The 16,706-nt window shown below is 36.2% G+C and overlaps 2 protein-coding genes across 3 annotated transcripts; one reads left to right on the top strand and one right to left on the bottom strand.

The window, feature by feature from the left end:
- Window positions 1–4,612: 4,612 nt before the first annotated feature.
- LOC108369446 (probable methylmalonate-semialdehyde dehydrogenase [acylating], mitochondrial) lies at window positions 4,613–10,570 on the bottom strand. Of its 2 annotated transcripts, none has more exons than XM_017624550.1 (3): window positions 10,426–10,570; window positions 6,185–6,539; window positions 4,613–6,126 (listed from the first exon to the last, which is right to left on the bottom strand). In XM_017624550.1, exons 1-3 carry the CDS (start codon window positions 10,453–10,455, stop codon window positions 4,949–4,951), a joined length of 1,563 nt encoding a protein of 520 aa, XP_017480039.1. In that variant the 5' UTR covers window positions 10,456–10,570; the 3' UTR covers window positions 4,613–4,948. The 2 variants fall into 2 exon arrangements, with proteins under 2 accessions (XP_017480039.1, XP_017480040.1); XM_017624551.1 differs by having other exon boundaries at window positions 10,349–10,431.
- Window positions 10,571–11,721: 1,151 nt separating this feature from the next.
- On the top strand, window positions 11,722–15,999 carry LOC108369445 (uncharacterized). The gene is made up of 3 exons (XM_017624549.1): window positions 11,722–13,289; window positions 15,392–15,529; window positions 15,652–15,999. Exons 1-3 carry the CDS (start codon window positions 11,976–11,978, stop codon window positions 15,721–15,723), a joined length of 1,524 nt encoding a protein of 507 aa, XP_017480038.1. The 5' UTR covers window positions 11,722–11,975; the 3' UTR covers window positions 15,724–15,999.
- Window positions 16,000–16,706: the final 707 nt, after the last annotated feature.

Here is a 16,706-nt window from a genome sequence, read left to right as displayed (position 1 = left end):
ATGTGACCTGGTCTACGAAAAGGGAGCTTACGTGCGAAAACTAGTTTTCTGTGAAAAAGCTGTTAAAAGTAAGCAACTCGTTTCGTCAGTTTCTCATTATCTCGTTAATTGTTCTCCGCGCCGGACGTCCAGTAAGTGTTGTTGTTGGTCCAGTAAGTGTTGTTGCTAGTGTGGAACATTTAAAACAATAAATTATATTTTGTCGTATTTTTACTCTTCTTTCTCTACATTTTTAGTACACTTCTAAGCAAGTTAGGATTTTCTGCTTTTCACCACGTGAAAAAACATCTCATCTTCCATCCGAATCAACCAAAAAGTGAAAATTGATTTTTTGACACCTAAGCCCCCTTTCCGTAGACCAGGTCACATATATATTCGATGAAGTCTAATGTATATTCGAATTTTGTTCCGAAAAAATCAGTTTAGAAGGCAGATAAATATTAAAAGCTATATGAGAAAACGGCAATTAGACTGAATATCAAAATGAGAAGCATTCAATAATTGAGTAATTTCCCATTAATTTCCTTTTTGCATAGTTGATTGGTTCTACGCCCTCTTTCACTGGTAATCCAGTAACAGTTCGTAAAAATACTTAATGTCATTAGAAAACACCCTCTGCACACGAAAATAATCAAGTAATCAAAAGCAATTTAATGAATTCGCAAGAAAACACTAAAAAAAGTTAGTACGTTGTCATTAAAAGAGCATCGAAACGTTTTAGATAAAATTAAATTAGAATAAAAACAAGCGCAAGGATACAGCCAATATCGACGAGAGAGTACCATATGGTCAGCCAATTGAACAAGGGACAACAATTTCATGCAATTAGTTGCTGGAATGCGCGCAGCAAATTACTAGCTGAACAACTACTAACTGTAGTAACACAAAAAAAAAAAAAACAAATTTGTAAAATTAAAAAACAAATGCACTGACATGAACATTCTAAGCGCACAACGGTAAGGCACCGGCCGGCCGTGTATCTCTGACATGATAGCAAAGCGTCGCGCTACCCACGCGCGCATGCCCAGCGAGGACACATCACATCACATCACATCACATGGATGCGCCGCAGACGAGGGTGACAGCTAACTGACAGCGTACCGCGTGTTGTGACAACGTTTATGTAGTAAATACATATAGTTATACTCTATTCGGTTTTTTGTTTATTTATTTGTGTAAAAGATATGCGCATCAATATATCGGCTTATGGTGTGGTTGAATACCTAACATCAAAAAGTGTTGTGTACTGCGCCTGCGCATGCAATCAACATTGTAATTACACTATTATGTGCACGTAATTATATATGTAGTGGCCGCATTGTTAAAAAAGATGTAGAATATTGAAATTAACTGCATATATTACACCTACATACATACTTGCGTACAAACATGAGTATGTTCCATATTCTGAAATGTCCTTTTTTGTCATGTGCTATACTTTGATAAACAATTGCCAGGCGTCTGTCAAAAACAACAGCGACACACACGTCCTGTTCGATGCCACACAACTGTCGACTTACATTTCCATCAAAAATATTAGAATTTGTTTGAAGAAAAACACGAAAAACAACGAAAAATGCATTTCCGTATGATTCAGATTGCGATTCCTTATTGACTTGTGGGAATTTTCTTAATTTCGTGCTTCAATGCTTTCACAAAGTCGGAAATCCGCTGTGATGAACTACATTTTTGGCTTATTTTTTTTAAATTTTTCTGGCTCACAGCATTTAATGAACTGTGATGCGTGATATTTGCAAAGATCCTTTTTGAAGGAGATACATACATATGTGGCTATGGAGGTATCTAAATCTAATTCAATGTAATGCGCTTATTGCGAAAATATTTTGATAACTCTCCGACGATGATGGATTACATACAAACATACAAGCGAACATACATATGTATGTATTTACATACGTGTGTGACTGAAAGATTATTTCCATATTTTGCGCGCATTAATAAAATATGTACATATGTATCTATGTAGATATGTATTTCTTTGTACTTTCTCTACCAAAATTCATTTGGCACTTTCGTGTTCATGAAATAATTACTCATTCGAGCCGATTTTATGTACTGCATATGGCAAAATCACTAAAAGGTACTCAGTTTTATCTGGTAATTTAATAGAGCAACAAAGTTCGATGGAGCGTACAGAAATGCGGATATATTTTAACAAATATACATATATCAGTAGATACATACATATGTACGTATTGCTTAATCGGATTAATGAAATTTGGTGCCTTAATGAAATATGCGGATATATGTAATTTATGTCTAAAATTTTCACGCCTGAGCTGTAGTGCAATCGCATTATGTTGTTGTTAATGAAACTCTTACAGAGTATGTATTTATGTACATATGTGCAAACTTATGTATGTGTGTATGTACGAGTGTCCTTGCAAAAAATGGGTCTAGGATAATACTAGTACAGCTAGCCCACTTTTTGTAACCAAGGTGCTCAACACATATATCATTTTTTTTTAAGTGTGAAGCGGTCTAGGTCAGCATAACAAGTTACTAGTATGCAACCTGGTCATACTTCAAAACTACGCCCCAGTGTTAAAACGTCGATTTATTTATTTTTTTTTTTTCATAAGGTCAATGAACAAAGTTCTTACTGACTATTCAAAAACTAGAAATAAGAAATTACAAACAGAGAAGATTTTGAAAACTTAAACATAAACAAATTAACAAATATCAAAATAACAAAATACAATAATGTATCAAAGAACAGAATATAACAAAGAAGTAAAAGACTTTTTGGGTAATGAGAAATCAAGGCCGACAGAATTCGATATCTCGTTGAATTCACAGAGAGCACGCGACAGAGGAGCATTCCTTGCTCCTTTAGTTTTGACTTTATCCGGATAGAAGGGATTAAAGTTGCGTAGAGTTCTCAGTGGAACAAGAAAATTAATATTATGCAACAAGAACGGGCAGTCAACAGTCCCATGAATTATATCAAAAATAAAGGAAATAATAGTTCTTGTCGTTTCTAGAGGCTGGAGATTAATAAGAAGCAAACGTGAATTTTAAGAATGTATAGGATCATCGAATTTCAGAGAACGAAGAGCAAATTTTAGGAAAACCTTTTGCACACGTTCAAGTCTGTCAATAGAGAATTGTGAAAATGGTCTCCAAATAAACGCAGCATATTCCAGTCTAGATCGAACAAAAGGTGAAAAAAGCAGCTTTAGGGTGTAAGGGTCCGCCAAAGTTGAACTGTTTCGACGAATAAAACCTAAAGTCCAATAAGATTTCGAAACAATGAAATTGATGTGACTATTGAAAGAAAAATTAGAATCAAATATAACTCCAAGGTCTTTAATTTGCTGAACAGACTTAAGTATTGTATTCGATATAAGAGGGTAAGGGTATAAGGTAAGAGGTATGCATAATGTTACGAACTTTTGAAAAAGTAATATGAAAGCATTTATTTATATTTAGTGGGAGGCGAGACTTTTGACACAAAAAAATCAGTTTATCTAACTCTGCTTGAAGGTTAGCCGCATCGGTTGCATTATTTACCAATTTTTATAAATAAAACGAATAGAAGAGGACCCAAAATACTTCCTTGCATGAGCATATCTTAAAACAGAGGTTAATACAGAGGAACAGACAGTCACTGAGCTTCAATGTCAAAAAGACTGTACTCCTTTCGACACATTGGTGTTCTTTATCGTAGTCGTAGTCTTAATATTGAGAAAAAATATATAAACCATGTCGTCTTTGTTTCAAACTAAAACACATACGATTTGTGCCAAGCGATCTTTTGTTTACTTTTAAGAGCGTTTTGTTTGAAGACTAACAGCACTTTCAGCAGAAATTAAAATTGCGCTAGTGCCGCATGAGTGATTTGCGACTTTTCCTGAAAGTGATTTCTGCAAATCTGCGAAAAGGATTTTTTTGTAAAACCTGCAAATCGTGAAGCATCTGGAACGCAACTAATGCTAACTAAACACAGCGAAAATTGCAGTTTGAGTTCTTAAATCACCGCTTAGTAACACCAAAAATCGGCTTATCTTTAAAGTAGTGGTGTCGAAAATATGGACATCGTTGCGCATGCGCACCAGTTTAGTAGTTAATTATACCAGCCATTGTTTATCTCACAGTCAGACACTCGAGTTTATGAGTGAAGTCGCCACAGGCGTCAATGCTCTACATTCTTGCAAGCTACTCAAGTTGANCAAGGATCCAATGAATTTATGAGTATCTACAAATTTGACAATGTCAATGAGGCAATAAAATTGAATATCCTTCCATTCTTGTCAATATCCTTTCGCTATGCAAACGTAGAATGCCGCAGGCTAAACAGAAGATTAAAGGGTACCACTGGAAGGGTATGACAGTCTTATTACTTTTATGACTATCGCACGTAATTTTCGCAAGATTGCGCTCACAATTTACGATATCATATTTTGTGCTCAATGATTGTTTCTGTCAATAAAATATCAAATGTCACAGCAAGCATTCAATTTCTCACCATCGATGAGCATTCCTACATACATATAGTCATACAAGATGTACATATATGTACATATTTCAGCTTTCGCTTAAAGCACACCCTTCGTTATACATTCCAATGAATATGTATACACTTTATATATATTTCTTATATCCTGTATTTCTTTATTATTTTATTTCAATATCAGAGTATGTATCATGTGCTTTCATATCTTTACCTTTAGTACAACAAACAAGTCCTTAAAATCTTTACATCCTTAACAAAATAAACAAAAATAAATGCAACGTTTCCTTATATGGATTTTTATGAAAATCTACGAATATAAAAATATATTTATATACTTATGTACGAAGGTACACTTCCCATTTCGGTATCGGTCTTCGACTCTAAGCCACTTGCAACTGGTAGACTTACGCCTGGCACTATCACTTAACTTTGTGCATAGCATTTGGTAAAATCTAAATAGCCTTTAGGCCTCTACTTCATAGTCGGCATTGCCACGGCCGCCTGTGTGTGCGTCACATCCGTTTCGCGCCATAGCTGTGTCACGGTCTTAGTTTGGGTGTAGAACTTGATGCCCATTTTGCCGTAGAAGTGATGATCTCCACGGAACGAGCCACGTGTGCCGGTGAACGAGAACATAGGAAGGGGCACAGGGATGGGCACATTAACACCAACTTGACCCACGTCGATCTCGTTGACGAATTTGCGAGCGGTGGCGCCATTGGTGGTGAAGATGGCAGTGCCGTTGCCGTAGGGATTCGCATTGACTGTTTGAATGGCTTCATCGAGGGTGTCGGCATTCAAGATCACTAGCACGGGACCGAAAATTTCCTCTTTGTAGCACTGCATATCGGGCTTGACGTCGGAGAGAATAGTCGGGCCGACGAAGTAGCCAGCCTCGTAACCAGGTACCTTAACGTTGCGTCCATCCAGTATAAGCTTAGCGCCCTCCTTTACACCAGACTCAACGAGGTCGTTAATACGTTTTTTCGATTGCGCGCTTATTACCGGCCCAACATCAGTTCCGGGCACATGTCCAGCGTTCACTTTCAGCTTTTTGGCACGTTCTACCAAATCGGGTATCCATTTCTGTGCTTCGCCAACGAAGACGGCAGTTGAAAGCGCCATACATCTTTGACCCGCAGCACCGAAAGCAGCACCAGCCAATTGGTTCAAGGTGTTCTCTTTGTTTGCATCGGCCATGATCACGCCATGATTCTTGGCGCCCATGTTACTCTGTACACGTTTGCCATTTTTGCCCGCGCGTTCGTAAATGTACTTGCCGGCGGCGTCGGAGCCTACAAAGGACACCGCCTTGATTTCAGGTGCGTCGCAGATGAAGTTGACAGCGTCGTGCTGGCCATGGATGACATTAACAACGCCGGGTGGACAGCCAGCTTCGTTGAGCAGCTCCATCAGTAGCATAGTCGAGCCAGGTACACGCTCCGAAGGTTTCAGCAGCATGGTATTGCCGCAGGTGATGGCGACAGGGAACATCCAAAGTGGTATCATCGCGGGAAAGTTGAATGGCGCGATGCCGGCGGTCACACCCAGTGGCAAAACCAGCGAGTAGGTGTCCATGTCGCGTGCTACATTAGCCACAGTTTCACCCATGGCGAGCGAGGGAATGCTGCAGGAGTGCTCAACCACCTCTGTTTGGATGTAAAGAGAAAAATTTCATTTTTTTCGCGTGAAATTGTGAAAACTTACGTAAGCCGCGCAATACATCCCCTTCAGCATCAGCCAGTGTCTTGCCCTGTTCCTTGGTGATGTTCTTGGCCAATTCGCCCATATTCTCCTTGATTAGTGCTTGCAATTTGAACATGACCTGCTGGCGCGACAACACAGATTGCTGACTCCACGATTTGAAGGCTTTCTTGTTGGACTCCAAGGCAGCCTGCATCTCAGCTTGTGTGCACTTTGGCACGCGACTGATGACATCGTCGGTGGCGGGGTCGTGCAAATCGATCCATTCTTTCGTTTTTGACTCCACGAATTTGCCATCAATGAACATTTTTGTGGTGGCGGGAGCGGAAGAATAGCTGCGCTTAGCCAATAAGCGGCTCTGCAGTGAAAAGAGAAAAATGTATTAGAATATCATATTAATTTAGCACTAAGTGGAGGTATTTCGAGGAGACCAAAAAGTGTTCTGGCCATACCATTTTAATTACTTTCTATTTGCATTAGCTTATTTAAATTCGCTTTCTTTTCTACCTACATACATAGTTCGCTTATTTTCTCCGTTGTTTAATTTATTAGTTGCATTCTTTATTAAAAGGGCTACGAACTGTTAAACATGCTAATTTGGTGATTAAAAAAAACAGTGGAAATCGGAATTGTAATTGATTTGACCTTGCACTGACTATGTTTTAAACAAACGCTATGCATTTGCCTACACTGTAAAAATCAACAAGTTGCTCTAATGTGGATGTACAGCTCACGGCACTATCGGCGAATAAAATAAAAATGCAGAAAGAGAGCTTCGAGTTTCGGAGAGATTTGAAAAAATATATAGCCGAAAGTTTCTCTGGAAATAAAAAGCAACTGGGTGCATACATATCTATATATCGTCGGTGCTACTGCAAAACGTTCTATGTCACTTATTACCTCTGGTGCTTAATTGATCTGTTATCTGTGTCTGATCGCTTCTGCCAATCGTTCATCTTCATCAGCCAAAGGTAGACAGTTTTGTCATTCGTTTATTAAGGTGTAACGATTTGCAAATGCATTCCGGTGCAAGTAAGAGACCATATAAAAGTGTCAAGGGTACTAATGCACACATAGACCGTTTTGCAGTATCACCGACGATATGTACCTCTGTGTGTACGTAGTATGTTCAAAGAGTAATTTGATGTGAGCGAATTTTTAGCTGAGGCAGCTATGTATGTACACATATAAAGTAATATAAATAAAAATATGTATATGCATACTAATCAAATGCCTTACAAAAATTTAATTGTCTACTGCAAAATTGCGAAATGTTCTAATACTCAACTGGAACTGACCAATCCCCTTTCTTCGAAAGAAAAGTAATACAACGAAATTGTTTCTTCGTAGAGAAGGGGAAATTTGTTGAAATTTCTAAAATTTTCACATTTTGTGTTAGCAGGTATTTTAAGTTAACAAAATAATAAGCACAATCTCATCGCTTAATTAGATTTATTTACTGCAATCATAGTACGTATGAGTGTGCAGGCATTGTTGCAAAAGTTTGTCAAAGTTCTCTTATGTATGTAAGTACGTTTATATGCAAATACATATGTATGTATATTGTATTTACTCTTTCCTTAATAAAATGTACAAGTACATATGTATATACATACAAATACATACAGTATCGGTCATATCTATAGCACCTCCATTTCAAAGTGATTTTATTTGCCACTATGGTAATTAACTCGTTTTTTCCAAACCGGTTTCCACCGAATAAATATCGAATAAACCGGATTTTTTACCAAACAAACCAGTTTTTTTCATTTCACACAAATTTCGAACTCTAAATAAAATTTTTGGGTTTTTAGAAGTTTTCAAGGCTTTTTCCAGTTTAAGGGAGACCCCTAAATTGAGAGATATACACTTTTACTCCAGCACCGAAGAAGTACTGTCGGAGGTTTACCTTTTTTTGATGTTACTGGGGATAGGAATTGAACCATGGACCTCCCGAGTAGCAGTAGGCACATCTATGTAAGCTGCCGGCTACTTCGGCAAGAGCACTTCTTAATTCCGAAAAAAGTCACATAAAAGGCAATAAAGTATTAACAAACAAGTTAAAATAACACCAATCGTGAATTTTTCACTGATTTTTATTTGTTTTACTTTTGATCTAAAAAAAATTGAGCTTATTTTCCTCTGCTCTTTTCTAAATAAAAGCTACCTTTATAAATTATAATGTTAATAGTTTTATTATAATTTTTGGTCATGACTTCATACCTATCATTTATTATTTGAATATTTTTCGTCAGATGGAAATTAAATCCAGAAATTCCAACAAAGCAAAATTCAATGTTAAATTTGAACTACATTTCTAACAATGATTCAAACAGTTTTGATTTTGAATTGAAAAAGATTCTGTTTTAAAAAGTCCTGTTGCTTTTTTCCTAGGTAGTTGAATTTTATTTTTACTAACGAAAAAATATTTGACTTACACGTGCCGGTGGAGATAGCGTTAAGAATTTATTTAGCGAATCATATGTATGTATGTATGCATGTACATATCGTCGTTTGAAGTAAAAAACCGCTTAACAAGAAAATGCAAAACCTTGTATGTGAAGTTTCCCAAGTTTTATAGGAGAGAGTAAAACTTGCCTTATTACGATTATCTCTTTTAACCCTAATAATCTCTTCTTATATCTTAGTATCGATATTTTAGTATGAATGGATAAGTGCTTGGAGTTTCCGGTGAGCAAATATATTTTTTGGTAGCAAATGTAAGTTACGAGGTTTTGCAGCACCACGTTACGCGGTTTTGTACTTTAAACGACGATGTGTATGTATTTATGTACTACTTAAATATAAACTTGAATGTTAGTAAATGTGTGCCGAAACCATAAAATGCATATATGTATATATGTATACATACATACACTCATGGATAAAAAATAGATGTGCGGAATTTTAACCAGTTTTGTTGTTTTTTTAATTTAGTTTTGTTAATTTTTTATAAAAGTTTAGTTTATGATATATTAGACACTATATAAATCTATATTTCAAACTTTGTAAAAAATACATATAAAACTCACAAAAATTACAAATTTCAACGAAAACTTCAAACTCTTTAATCAGAATTTTTAGAAAAAATTTTGTATGCAATTTTATACTCCATTGAATTTTAAATAAATAATTCAAAAATATAAGACTTCATCAAACTTTTAAATTATTACCAAAATTTCAAACTTTTTAATAAGAATTTTTAGAAAAATTTTCTTGTGCAGTTTTATAGCAAATTAAATTTTAAACAAACAATTAGAAAATAAAAAAATCATGCAAGCTAGCCCATAAAATTTCAGTAAAATAAAATGCATGTTTAAAGCGGCTGAGAGTTCGCATTGATTTTTTATACATTTTACCTTCCTTTTATTAGCTCGGGATGTAACTATGTAATATTGATGCGCCTAAAAGATGCAGCGATTTCTATTCTCAAGTTACATACCTGATGACAGTACGAATGGCAATTATAATAGGGAGGTTTTAGTTTTTTAAACTATAATTTTATTATTTCTTTTGCTGGTGTTTCTTGCATTTTCTTCCACATGAAGTATGCTCGTAATATTTGTTTTTTTTTTTTAATTAAAAAGTTTTTTAATTTTTTGTGGAAAGTTTTGCTATATAATGAGCTGGACTTTTAATTAATTAATAATATTAAATAAATAACAGAAAAATAACTAAAACTTGTAATTTTTTTGATTTAAAAAGTTTTTTTTCATTTTTTAATATTAAATAAATAAAAGAAAAATAGCTAAAACTGGTCAAAATTTCGCATACCTATTTTTTTGTCCTTAAGTGTATGTTGTTTACAAATACACTTGTAAATATGTACTTGTGTTCCGGCATTGTTGCCGATAAACAACAATTTAATTATATGTATGTATGTATGTATATACATACATACTTATGCGAATTGGTGTATGGCTCCATCTATTAATGTATGCAGTTTTATTCTTGTTTGAGTACTAGCGGGCACGCGTGCTTTAAAAACAAGAAATAACAGAAAAAACCATATCAAAAATTTTTCCATACCACGAACCACGGATCTGCCTTCAATTAAGTTGCGTAACATAATAATATTAAAAATTCTTTTGTCGCACGCGGCTTTTGAGCAAAACAAAAGCAAATACAAATTGAGAACTGCTACGATATCAATTACTATTTACATACTTGATTGCAAACGCTCATTTACATGGATGCAACTGCACCCTCTCCCCTGTCGTTACAATTCACAAAAATTATCTCACCTCAGCGCCAATTAAACGAACTAAAGACATATTGCCAACAATTGTCCACGTCACAGCGAAATACTTAAGAAAAAATATAATCAAATTCACTTCCTCGCAAGCACAGTCGGAAAGAGAATGAACCAGACCAGCCGGTGGCTCCACTAAAACTGAAATGTCTTTCGACTGCCAGGCACTTGCAAAGTGAATCATGATTTTTCCAAATCGTCAATAGTGCCAGCTGAGCGGACAATCTCGAGCAGGTTGTCTCTATTCCAATAGGGGGGGCCAATTTGGCGCTCTAGAGCGTTTACTTAGAGAGCCATCATTTATAGATATTTATTTATGAGCGCATACAAACGAACGGCGCTCGGGCGATATCGTACATTTTCTCTCTCGCAATTGCACCAGTGTGACGTCACACAAAAGTTATTCTCAAAAATCCTCTCTGATCGGCGCAATCTTGTATTCTATCATTCTTGGGTATTAAGCGTGCTGGAATGTAGAGTAAACATGAAATAAAACTTTGAAGTAAACTCAATGTTGCAAACATTAAAAACCAAAAACCTACAAGTTCATTTCTTTAAACGGTATTTATCTGCAATGACCAGTATCACGTTTCAAATCCATAAATAATTGAACACGCCACACAATTTTAGCTTAGCGACTATTTACTAATGCAAATGAGCAAAATTGGGAAAATTAAAGGAGCTCACTGCTTTGGGGGCCTGTTCGTTCCGGATGAGAGAGAGAATCGAAAGTTACGTTTTGTGTTTTTTTCATTTCTCAAACTTAATTGAAATTTTAATGATAATTGTCTGCTTCGGTTGATGCAATTTACAAAAAAAAAAAACATTCTATTAAATAATTCTGATTTCTATCTTATTTACTCGTACTCAGAAACCGCGGATGAAAACTTATTTTGACCTCTTTTATTACGCTTTTCTCCATTTTTCCATTGACTAACAGTCACTAATATACATACATATAATACATTATTACAGTTTTTACTTGTGACAACTGGAGGTTTATGGCCATAAATAAGGACAATTGGCATGCGTTCCTATTTTAATACCTAATTTAATTCTACTATTAAAATATTATGCATCATCGTAGTTACCACCCAGTTTGTTTCATATCGTTCCGTTCCGCGCTAGCTAGCACCCCAAGTACTCTCCTTACTGCTGTTACACCGTTAAATCGCAAGCAAGGATATGCTCAGCATTGCCAGTTGCAGTTTCATACTCGTAACGTAGTATCTGAAATGCCAAAATTGGCCGGTTAAACCACAAAAGCGCTGATGACAATACNACAAGTATATTGTTTAATCAATAACGAATAGAGCGATTTGCGAGCACCACCGCCACCATCACCGCGACTCCCAGTTCCAACACATCCATATCCGCGTTGCATTTGTGTGTGAGTGTGTGTTGAGAATATAATATTGCTAAGCCGTCGCGCACCCTCGCAATGCAAAGGCAGTTGCAAACTATTTAGACGACCGATAGTTTAGCGTACGTTTGGTGAGCCCCTGCAAACCACCCCTCGACGCCACCATTCGCGTCGCAAAAATGTACAAGACGGTGCGGCATGGCGAAAACAGCCTACAGTATACGATACTGCCACAGAACGATGACTTTCGCATTGAGGGCAAGCTATCGAGCGCAGGCAACAATTGCAGCGGCGCTGCTGGCCGCAAAGGCAAGGCGCGGCGCCCCAGACGACGCTCATTCTTCGCTTACTTGGGCTTGATTTTCATCTGCACCGTTATTATAGGTGCTATATTGGTGCCGTTCCTAGTGTCGGCCGAATGCTTGCCCAATCCCACTGAGTGGTTTCTGAAGACGAAGGCAGCACTATCACATGGCGGCGGCATAAATGGACTACACAGGAACGTTGGCGGACCGAGAGAAGCTTTGCGTAGGACGGGCGAAAATGGTGGCGGCCACCACCTACCGCAACACAACAGCGCCGCGAGCATTGGTCAGAAAGTGGAAATTATCAATAGCGACGGCGTAGAGAAAATCATTTTGCGCGTCAATAAAACGCAAGCGGAGCCGAAACTAAATGATACCAAGGACAGGCCAGTTGGATATGTGTCGGATAAGGAGGAGCAGCCGCCAACAGAGGAAACCAATGCAGCTGCTGCTGATAAAAGAATGGATGGAAGAACAGAACCACAAAAGGATATTGTCACAGTGGGAAAGGATGACGCGATTGCGATCACAACCACAATGCCGGCCCCAAATATCGGTGCTGGAGATGGGCTTGGCCTGCCAAATAAGGCAGAGCCACCACTGGAAGCGAATAATTTTGTTTCGGAAGTGCGTTTCGATTCAGGCAGCATGCAGTCATTGCCTGGTGTTCCGCCCACCATCGTGGTGACCACCACGATGCACATACAGCCTGCTCAAAATGGTAACCAATTTAACGGCAACAATAATGTGGGCAACAATGGCGTACCAAGTCGTCCGTTACAAAATGGCCCCGCACCCGCAATACGTCCAACAACGTCCTTTTCGACCACCAGCATTTATTCGCCACATGCACCCGCTGCAGCCTCTGCACCAGCTGCAGCTACATTTAATGTCAACACGATTTCAAATCAAAACGCCAGCGCTGTAGTCTTACCCACCATTACGACACGCATCATGCAGTTGCCGCTGCTCAAGTCTACGGCTAAGAAGCCCATCATACCGCCGGTGCTGGCGCGGCCCAATTCGGAAGCTATACCGCCAAGGCAGTCCGATAACAGTGGCGCAGATGCGAATGGCGGTAATGAGCCGCTAAAAGTGAATGCCGCAGATGTTGTGGAGACTAAAGACGCTGACTGGATACAATCGCATTGGCCTTACATTGATCCGTCGACCTACTTTCAGTGGACCGTAAGCAAGACAAGACATTTTATTTTTGTTATTTTTTTTATAAAATATGGTTCATGCTTTAACCAAGACAATATAAATCAAAATTTCAAACTTTATACAAAGCTTAGAGAAATGTTCATCAACAATGTACAAAAAGCCGTTAGTAAAAAAAAAATAAAATCAACAGGATTTTTTAGCAGCTTACCCAAAAATTGCAATTTATACGAAAATTTAACAGGCTATAAAACAGCATGCCTTGAAAGTTCAGATTAAAAAGCTCAAAAATTTTTTTAAAGCACGAACCATATTTTTACAAAAAAAAAAAAAAAAAGTTTAACTGTAAAGACCTGTACTCGGTTTTTCTTCCCACTGTATATGTATCATGAAGGCGAGTCAGGTTTCGCGTACAATAAAATCTCGGTGAAAAGAATTAACAAGTGCGTGTATTGATAATTGCTAGCTGTAGTGGGTAAATTATTTTAGCATGATATTCAATATCAATTTGCACCCAAAAGTCAATCAACTTTGAGATACATGGTAAGGAGTTAAGGAACGAAGGAAGATCGGGAGGCAGATCACTATCTTTTAACAAATTTCTTGCTATCTCGAGTTGTTTATTTGTGATATATATACAGAGTTATTTAGACGCCACTACCCATATAAATGCCCCTTTCCACTATAAAATTATTTGGCACTTGTAATCGAATGCACGGGAATATACTAGCCTTTTAACCAACCTTTTCTTCTAATATAACACCGTGCGACAAAAACCAAAAATTTTAAAAGACACGAAAAAGTCCATATATTCACAAAACTAGGAGCCAAATATAGTATAACTGCGTTTTTAATTTTTCTCTCTGGCGTCAGAATTTTTTTTTAAGGACTTTGAAATTTCCAGGATATGATTGAATAAAAGAATTATTTAAAAGATTTTGTGCATTGTAGAGTAACAATATGGGTATCAGTTAAAATGAAAAATTCTGTAGAATTAAAAAAAAACAATAATAATTTTTTGTTGTACCAGGACGAATAAATGTTGAAAATGTCCTTTTAAAACTTTATACTTGAATATCCTTGGAAATTTCCAATATTTATTTAAAAAAAAAATATATGTCAAGGATTAATATGTAAACTACCACATCTTCGAATTTCGTCCTTCTAACTTTATTAGTTTTAGGTACAAAAATTTGCACTTCTCTTTATAAGTTATTTATAGTTACAATATGCATGAATGAAGATACTGGAATCGTCATTTTGGAACCATGTATGCGCTCTAAAAAAAAACAAATCGAGTATGCAGTTTTGTAGCCCATTAAATTTTAGACTAATGAAGTGCAAGTTTCAACCAGCTAAAAAATTGCATATATTTTTGAGAATTTTTTTTTTTTGGTGACGGATTTTCGCACTTTTTCCCATAAAGCTGGAATTTCTTATGAAATAAAATGCAGGAGACCGCTAGCAACAAAATTTCAAAAAGTCAACGTCAGTTTTTGTAAATTCCACTTGTTCTATAAAAAAAACCGCAAAAGCAGTCTCAAAAAAAAATCACAAAAATCAACACGATTTTTTTAACCGGTCGAAACTTGCACTTCTTAAAGTAAAAAAAAGTTATAAAATTTTAATGGATTTTTTTTTAAATTTTTGTGAACTTTATATAAAGCGTGAAACTTTGATTTATATAGTTTATATTAAGAATGAAGCATATTTTCATAAAAAATTAAAGCAAAAAATGTTTCAATTTTACAAAATTCTGAATAAAAAGTTAAAAATTTTGACGAAAATTTTTTGCATTTGTTGTGAATTTTATATAAAGTGTTAAACTTTGATTTATATGGTTTATATTATAGATTGAACTATATTTTCCTAAATAATTAAGGAATTATTCATGAAAGTAATTGTGCATATTTTATTAGAATAAGGTGTACACTTTCATTTGCCGCCTAGTGTATGGCCTTAGTTAGCTGTTATTAAGGTGAATTATTAATTATAACTAACATAACCCTATAAGTATACATACATACATACGTATGTTAACCTAACTGTTAAATCGTAATTTGCAATTCTTAACATTAATTAATACATTTTTTTTTCAACATCTTTCCACCCGCTGCTCTACTATAAAGGGGTACAAGGAGGACAGCGTTTTATTGCCTGCATTACTGGGTTTCGCCTTAACTGGCATGATTCTAATAATTGCGGTCTGCTTGGTGGCACGCAACAAACGCGCCATCGTCTCCTCGGTGCGCAAGCGGAATCGCAATGTAAGTAGAGTAAAGCTCCGCCACCTGTAAAGAAATTAAGAATTTTACTTTTTCTTGCTTGCGAATTCATTTTTTATTTATTTTTTTTTTTTATTAATTTTCTGTTTTTCTTTCGATTTTAGGACGTCGAAGAGGCCGGTGCGGATGATAATACAACACTGCTAACCAACGCTAATCTCTCCGATGAGGACTAAACTATGCAGCGCGTCTTTACTAGTTTGACTTAACGCCACTCTACTTAAATAAATGACACACATACATACATACGTACAAAAGTGCTTACATAACTATATGAAGGCATAAACAAAAATCCAAGTTTCGCCTGCTTCTAACCAATATCTGCAAAATTCAATAGTACGTATGAGTGTGTGTGTGTGGCCAGCATGGAAAGAAAATGAAACGGAGCCACCTAACTAAGCACCCTCAACAATTGCCCACGTTTTCATTTATAACATTCGTGCGCATACACATGGCGTTTAAATATGTATGTACGTACTATCCACATATTGGGATCCGCTGCTGTTTGCGTGACGACTAGCCACCAATAAGAGTTTAAACAGCTTATACTTTGCAGTCTTGAACCAAGTTCTTTGCCTGGTCTGAGCTGGGATGGGAGGTATAATAAGTCACATGAAATTCGATTAGAGTAAATATGTATCCATTCGTTAGTGTGTATATTCAACACATATAACCAACGCTCACACAGGACACAATCAGCATTACTTAAAAAAAAAAAAAAACATTTGAAACTTTTAAATTAAACTAATGAAACCAATTAGTATTACCTAGTTATGAACATACATACATACATACATAAGTTTGTTCGAGCATATTTATATATTTGTTAAACAAATTGAATAATTTACTTTTGGCCCAAACAAATGAAGTTTTGTCATACATAAAAGCAAATCGACGTTCAAATATTAAGATCCCAAATTGTATGTTCACTGCAGACAAAAAAAAGCATAACAAGACTGTTTGTTTTGATTTTAATTTAAACACTTTTGGTACATATGTACATATGTATGTATGTCTGTACATAACGTTACCTTAATATAGAAAAGCTATATCTAACAATTTTATTGCTTTACGGAGTAGTTATAAAAATGTGTAAAAATCAAAGTTCTGCGGTGTCGAATTTCTTCAAAACACTGTAACTTATTTAATGATGTAGGAG

This window comes from Rhagoletis zephyria, unplaced genomic scaffold, assembly GCF_001687245.7.
Source record: "Rhagoletis zephyria isolate East Lansing unplaced genomic scaffold, Rhagoletis_zephyria_1.1 Rzeph_scaffold_03674, whole genome shotgun sequence".
Taxonomy (NCBI): Eukaryota; Metazoa; Arthropoda; class Insecta; order Diptera; family Tephritidae; genus Rhagoletis; species Rhagoletis zephyria.
This window is presented reverse-complemented; position numbering and strand designations above follow the sequence as displayed.